This window comes from Capra hircus, chromosome 4 (assembly GCF_001704415.2).
Source record: "Capra hircus breed San Clemente chromosome 4, ASM170441v1, whole genome shotgun sequence".
In the NCBI taxonomy this organism is placed as follows: domain Eukaryota; kingdom Metazoa; phylum Chordata; class Mammalia; order Artiodactyla; family Bovidae; genus Capra; species Capra hircus.
Genome location: NC_030811.1, coordinates 14,091,186 through 14,099,070, shown reverse-complemented (window position 1 = coordinate 14,099,070; position 7,885 = coordinate 14,091,186). Strand labels below are relative to the sequence as shown.

At 43.8% G+C, this 7,885-nt stretch overlaps 1 protein-coding gene across 1 annotated transcript; it reads left to right on the top strand.

Moving 5' to 3' along the window:
• LOC102182197 (prolactin-inducible protein homolog) lies at positions 547–7,156 on the top strand. Its single transcript, XM_005679550.3, has 4 exons — positions 547–787; positions 2,991–3,093; positions 6,539–6,656; positions 6,958–7,156. Exons 1-4 carry the CDS (start codon positions 693–695, stop codon positions 7,080–7,082), a joined length of 441 nt encoding a protein of 146 aa, XP_005679607.2. The 5' UTR covers positions 547–692; the 3' UTR covers positions 7,083–7,156.

Sequence of the window (7,885 nt, the reverse complement as noted above, 5' to 3'; positions counted from 1 at the left end):
CAATGTATGGCAAAACCCACTATAATACTGTAAAGTAATTAGCCTCCAATTAAAATAAATTAATTAATTTTTTTAAAAAAGAAATGCACACCATATATATCTGGTCTCCCCTCGTCTCATCTGAGTTTTTCTATTTCCATGGATTAAATTCTCTTTAAACACACTTTACACCCAAAGATGATTCACTGAACCAAACATGCCAATCAGAGAAGGTAGGAGTAGGGACATTAGTTTCATGGCATCCACTCTACATCTGAAATCTATAGCAAATTTTAGGGTTGAGGCATTGAGAGGAAGACATGTGTCACACACAGGACAAAGGGAAAGGACACCTCATGGGTCTTTACACTTAGAACGAGGATTAAGAAGTAGGACTTAGAAAAGGAAAGAATCCTGTTTAAACAGTTAAGGCAGGATCTATCTTAATGAGCCAGGAACACTTCAATGTTGAAAAACAAATGGAAATGGTCCAATTCATTCCTTCCTCTCTCTCCTTAATTAAGTTCCAGCTAAACATTGACCTTTCTCACACACGATAAGAAAAAGTTAGCAATGAGGGAAATCCCTCAGGTGTGATGATTTTGGCCAAGTGAACCTGTCCCGATAACTCCAGGGTCATCCTGCTAGAGTTATAAAGAACCATCCTGCTCCCTGGGAACACAGGGGCTTCCTGAGCACCAAATTCCTCCAGCATGCATGCTCTTCAGCTTCTCTTCAAGACCAGCGCTGCTGCCCTGCTCCTGGGTCTCTGCCTGACACTGCGGACTGGCACAGCTCACGGACAAATGTAAGTCATCTATTTTTCCTCCCTACAGAGAATCTTCCATGGACGACCCTTTTGCCAACCCAGAAACCCACATTATGCACCTAAATATTATTTTCCTGCTCCAAGAGGACCATCCTAGGAATCCTTACTATTTGTGTCTTATGTCTCACTTTCTCCCTGTTCAGAACCTGTTGGAGAGGTTACCGAATCCACAACCTACAGCTACTTTGCGTTAACTCAGTTTTCTATCCTTTTATCAGTCTCTCCTTTTGCCACAAAAAAAGAAACATAGGCAGGAATCTGAGCTTGGTCTATAGCTGTGGGTTAAACTTTGAATAAGATGTTTGAGCCGTACAACAAGGGCCATGTCCCTGGTCACTACCCAATAAAAAGAGTTGTTCTGATCCACCAATGGAGATAATCCTTGTCATTTCATTGGCAACAGTCTCATCTTCTTTATATGGTCCTCCTCACACACTGGAGTTCAGAGTCTGCAAGGTCTGAGCATGGTTCTCTAATCACGAAACAGTAGAAGCATGCTCTGGGATCCTGCCTTGGACCTGTTCCTGTATGCAGAGCCATGATGTAACAACACACTGGCCTCCAGCTCTATCACTGGTGGATGGAGAGGCGCTGAAAGGGGTCTATGTATTCGCAAATAGGGAGGCACTGAGTTTCAGAAAGAAGTCAGGAATGCCCAAGGAAACACTGACATGTAACAGAATATGGAGAAAGGAGCATATAACAGACAGGAATGGAGCCTTGGAAATTTTGGTAAAAGGATCCCTGACAAGTTTGGGGATTTCTCTAAGGGGAAGAGGCAAAGAGGGCAGAGGCTGTGTTTGGGGTATGTGTGTGTGTGTGTGGGTGCATGCCAAGTCGCTTCAGTTGTGTCCAACTCCCATGGGGTCGCACCCCATGGACTGAAAGTGAAAGTCGCTCAGTCATGTCCAACTCTTTGTGATCCCATGGACTGTGCAGTCCACGGAACTCTCCAGGCCAGAATACTGAAGTGGGTAGCCTTTCCCTTCTCCAGGGGATCTTCCCAACCCAGGGATTGAACCCAGGTCTCCCGCGTTGCAGGTGGATTCTTTACCAGCTGAGCCACCAGGGAAGCCCAAGAATACCGGAGTGGGTAGTCTTTCCCTTCTCCAGAGGATCTTCCCGACCCAGGAATTGAGCTAGGGTCTCCTACGTTGCAGGTGGATTCCTTACCCCACAGACTATAGACCGTCAGTCTCCTCTGTCCACGGGATTCTCCAGGAAAGAATACTGGGGTGGATTTCCATGCCCTCCTCCAGGTTATCTTCCCAACCCAGGGATCAAACCCACGTTTCTTATGTCTCCTGCATTGGCTGGTGAGTTCTTTAGCACTAGCACTACCTGGGAAGCCCGTGCGGGGTATGCTGGGGGTCAATTCTTTAAGGTTAACTACGTAGTACTTCCAGGTTCCCCTCAATTTAGGCCTGAGGAACAGCGAGTTGATAAACAAAGCTGAGCTAAATGAATCCTATTAAAACTTAATTCATTGATACAATAAATATTTCAGATTCTTAGAGCTTCATATCCTTCCACTAGTGGAGGATAAGGAGTTTCCCTGGATGATGGGATGATTTCACAAGAAAAATGGAAGGAAGTGCATAATAAGCTAAAAGAAACCATGCAATCAAATCACTTCTACCTCAAATAGAACCACTGAGATTCAGTCAGGAATTTGAAATGAAGGGAAATCAGCTCTTTCAGCCCATATCTCTGCCCTCATTAGATGACCAAAAAAACCCAAAATCTAAATATTCTATGTTCACGTCTAGATATCCATATAGGTGGGCTTCCCAGGTGGTACTAGTGTGGGTTCAATCCCTGGGTTGGGAAGATCCCCTGGAGAAGGAAATAGTGACCCACTCCAGTATTCTTGCCTGGAGAATTCCTTGGACAGAGGAGACTGGTGGGCTATAGTCCATGGGGTTGCAAAGAGTCAGACATGACTGAAGCAACTTAGCACCCACACATCCAAATAGGTGTGTCTTGGCTGGACATAGAGAGACTGTAGGTGGGCGTCATGCAAAGTAGATCCTTAGGAGTGATGGCATTGATGCCTCTGTATCTTCCCTACTCCTTTTGTCCCCCTGCTCTCTCTGCCTCCCGTTTCCATTTTACCTCCCAGGCTACCTCAATCCTGGACTTTGATCTGACTTTGGATTTCTGCCTCTTTTGCCATATCTAGACAGAACGTAATTTCAGCGAATCTGACAACTTCTCAGATTGACAACTCAACGGGCTATGTGATAACACTTGCAGTTTCAAATCTTATATCTCAATGCATAGTGGTAAGTGAAGAATTTGAGGTTATGGTAAGTGGGGAGGAAAAAGAGAAATTCCCTCCTTCAGTCATCACTACTGATATGAAGTGAAACATTATCTTATAAAGAAGTCACCTACAAATGCTTTTGCCTTGAACTTCAGAGAAACCCCATTTGGAATGTGTGTATTATTATGTCCACTTTAAGGATGAAGAAGTCATGGTATGGATAGAATACTCAAATTTATAAATTCAGAAAATACTGAGTAGGTGCCTGGAGGCAGGGGTTAGGGAGTGGGGAGGTTGGGTGGGGAGTTACTGCTTTATAGGGATTGCTGTTCAGTTGCTAAGTCGTATCCAACCCTTTGTAAGCCTGCAGCATACCAGGCTTCCCTGTCATTCACTATCTCCTAGAATTTTCTCAAACTCATGTCCATTCAGGCAGTGATGCCATCCAACCATCTCCTCCTCTATCATCCCCTTCTCCTCCTGCCCTCAATCTTTCCTAGCATCAAGGTCTTTCCCAGTGAGTTAGCTCTTCAAATCAGGTGGCCAAAGTCTAGGAGCTTCAGAATCAGTACTTCTAATGAATATTCACAGTTGATTTCCTTTAGGATGGACTAGTTGGATCTCCTTGCAGTCCAAGGGACTCTCAAGAGTCTTCTCCAACACCACAGTTCAAAAGCATCAATTCGCTGGCACTCAGTTTTCTTTATGGTTCAACTCTCCTATCCATACGTGACTAGAGGAAAAGCCATAGCTTTGTCTATAAGAACCTTTGTTGGCAAAGTGATGTCTCTGCTTTTTAATATGCTATGTTTGTCATAGCTTTTCTTCCAAGGAGCAAGTATCTTTTAATTTTGTGGCTGCAGTCACATTAGCAGTGACTTTGAATCTTAAGAAAATATAATGTCACTGCTTCTACTTTTGCCATAAAGTGATGGGACCAGATACCATGATCTCAGTTTTTTGAATGTTGAGTTTTGAGCCAGTTGTTTCATTCTCCTCTTTCACCTTCATCAAGAGGCTCTTTAGTCCCTCTTTCAATTCTGCCATTAAAGTGGTATCATCTGCATAACTGAGATTGTTGATATTTCTCCTGGCAATCTTGATTCCAGCTTGTGAGTTATCCAGCCTAGCATTTTCCATGATATACTCTGCATATAAGTTAAATAAGCAGGGTGACAATATACAGCCTTGATATACTCCTTTCCCAGTTTTGAACCAGTACGTTGTTCCATGTCCAGTTCTAACTGTTGTTTCTTGTCCTGTAAACAGGTTTATCAGGACCCAGGTAAGGTGGTCTGGTATTAGGGATAGAGGATCAGTTTCAATTCAGTTCAGCTCAGTCACTCAGTCCTGTCCTACTCTTTGTAACCCCATGGACTGCAGCACACCAGGCTTCCCTGTTCATCACCAATTCCCAGAGCTTGCTCAAACTCATGCGCACCAAGTCGGTGATGCCATCCAACCATCTCATCCTCTTTTCTCCTCCTGCCTTCATCTTTCCCAGCATCAGGGCCTTTTCCAATGAGTCAGTTCACCACATCAGGTGGCCAAAGTATTGGAGTTTCAGCTTCAGCATCCGTCCTTCCAATGAATATTCAGGACTAATTTCCTTTAGGATGGACTGGTTTGATCTCCTTGCTGTCCAAGGGACTCTTAAGAGTCTTCTCCAACACCATAGTTCAAAAGCATCAATTCTTTGATGCTCAGCTTTCTTGATGGTCCAACTCTCACATCGATACATGATTCCTGGAATAGTCATGAGTATCAGTTTAGGAAGGTGAAAAATGGAAAGATGAATGATGGTGACAGTTGCTGAACAATGTGAAGGTTCTTAGTGCCACTAAACTCTATAGTGAAGTATGGCTAAAATAGTATGTTTTATATTATATGACTTTTACCATAATAAAAAATATTTTAAAAAATGAATTGATAGTATACAGAGAATAAATTAGTGGAGGATTAAAAGCATGTCAGGATACTTCACCTGAAGAGAAGAGAGAAGAGAGAAAAGCAATAAGAGAGGGGACAAAAACAAAGACGGATAAGACTGAGTGTCAGTGAGAAAGGAGCTTCTTGGAACTGAGCCATCCACGTCCCTACCCCCATCCTGTGAAGTGATGAGCTTGAGGGAGACTATGCTCAGGAGGCCATGGTAGATGAGAGGGAAGCTGCAACCATGAGGTAATCATGGGCTCCCCCACTGATGGGAGACTATCAGACCAGAACTGGCTTTCCCAGGCCCTATCTCCAATACCTTTCCCCACTGGCTTCAGTGACTCTTCATATCAGATCCGAGACCTCTCGCTTCTCTGTATTTGATAGCAATCCCCAACTCCTTCAAGGCCTCCTTAGGGTTTTTAGGAAACAGATGGAAAGAGATGGGCAAGTTGCACAGTGACCAAAAATCCTTGAATTACATCAGGTTTCTGATATTTATTCAGATATAAATGATGCTAGAAATGCTGTTGAGCATGCCTTTTCCAGAATATATCTCTGAAGCTTTTTTCAGGAAGCTTTTGGTACTTTCGCTTCTCAGGTATGACCTCAGCAGATTTCTTCTCCCATCTGAGTATCTTAGTCATTCCTTAGAGTTTGTATCTGAGTAAAGGTTTTATAATCCTATTTGAGGAGGAAATCAGGCACCAAGTACTAGTTGGCCAAGTGCTTTCAGACTCCAAGTATGTATTATTTGTACAACACACATAGTACTTCACCTTGATAAAGCTCTTTACCATACACAAAACCAGAAACCTATGGACTCATAAATTAGATATGTAAGTATCAACACCTCCATCTCATAAAAGTAAAATGAGACACTCAGGGGGATAAATGCCACATCACAAAGCCAGAAGGCAGGATACTAGGGACAATAAACCCTGCTGTATTTGTTTGGTGAGCTTTTTTGCCACCACATCAGAGCAGACAAAATAATGTTTCCAATCTCCACAACCATCTTGGTTCACCAGACAAAAGACAAGCTCACTGAAATCATTTCCTGTCTACTCCAGTTTGGGAACTTCAGTCCAGAACTAAACACAGTCCAACCATGGTGAGCCCCATTACTCGTCCACTCCTCAAAACAAAGAACATTTCACACATCAGTTGATGAGTTAAATGTTAGCCAGACCCTCAAGGTGGGTTGACTCCCACACCAGGGGACAGAAACAAGTATGGTATCTGAGGATACCTTCAAACCCAACTTTAAAACTTTGACATCACCACATCCAAGAAGACATCTTTTTAACAATTCAGGTTAAAGGTCATCAGAGCTGATAAAGAGAATTACCAAAAGTTCATTAAAGTCAAGTCTGGCCCTGAATGTATTAACCGGTGATGTGTGGGGGAAACCCCTGGTTCCCCCTTCAGTGTAGGCCTTGAAAATGTTTACTCTGCTTAACGGTCACTCCAGGGCTGCCTCAGTCAGGTCTACCCTCGTTAACCCTGTCTCACCCTCTTCTCTTCAGGTTAAAAACACACTGGAAGTCTCTGACACGGTCTTTTTTCCTTACGGTAATTTTCGTTTTACCAGCTGTCTGTGTGGTGTTAGTACAAGAAGATTCTTCTGGGAGATAGAAGCACCTGGTAAGTGAAGAAATTTCCTGCTGAGCATTCATGTCAGAGAAGGGGAAATGTGAAGAGAGGGCAAATTGTCAAGGTGGAACTGAGACATGGCAGAAAGCAAAAGGAACAAGGTATTGGAGTAAGAAGGAAACACAAGACATAGAGGCAGTGTGGGCAATTATTCGATGTGGCAGACGGGCGAGGCTCCTAACAGCTGCGAGCCTGAGAAACGGGGCTGAGCATCAGACACAGCAAAAGGCAGAATAGGGTGGCTTGCATGTGGAGTCCAGTTGCCTGACACAGCTTTGCTTCTTCTCTCCAGAAAATGGGATCATAACAGGGAAGGCTCAAGTTGTGTCAGAAGAGAATATATGCCCTCCTGGTGTGAATATCTCCACCCCTGTTTATGAAATTGTTATCACACGTGATATCATTATAACACTCTGATCTGGAAAGTCTGCCATTTCGGAGTTTGTGGGCATCTGTGTAAACTGGAAAATAAACTTCCTACTGACTTCTCACTGTCCTATCTGTGTTCCTTCCGCCAACACTCAGTACTGTGTCTGCTCAGATACCCTGGTCCTGAGGAACCAGCATTTTTAAGAAAACTTCTCAGATAGAATACGTGAGTATCCACTCCCTAGCCAATGATGAGATAAAGAAGATAGGAACTATCCTCACCATTTAACTCAGGAGAAGAAATGTCCAGAGAGAGAGAACTGTCCCTCAGTTCAGTTGCTCAGTCATGTCCAACTCTTTGCAACCCCATGAATCACAGCACTCTAGGCCTGCCTGTCCATCACCAACTCCCGGAGTTCACTCAGACTCACGTCCATCGAGTCAGTGATGCCATCCAGCCATCTCATCCTCTGTCGTCCCCTTCCCTCCTCCTTAATCCCTCCCAGCATCAGAGTCTTTTCTAATGAGTCAACTCTTCGCATGAGGTGGCCAAAGTACTGGAGTTTCAGCTTTAGCATCATTCCTTCCAAAGAAATCCCAGGGCTGATCTCCTTCACAATGGACTGGTTGGATCTCCTTGCAGTCCAAGAGACTCTCAAGAGTCTTCTCCAACACCACAGTTCAAAAGCATCAATTCTTCGGCTCTCAGCTTTCTTCACAGTTCAACTCTCACATCCATACGTGACTACTGGGAAAACCATAGCCTTGAATAGACGGACCTTTGTTGGCAAAGTAATGTCTCTGCTTTTGAATATGCTATCTAGGTTGGTCATAACTTTTCTTCCAAGGAG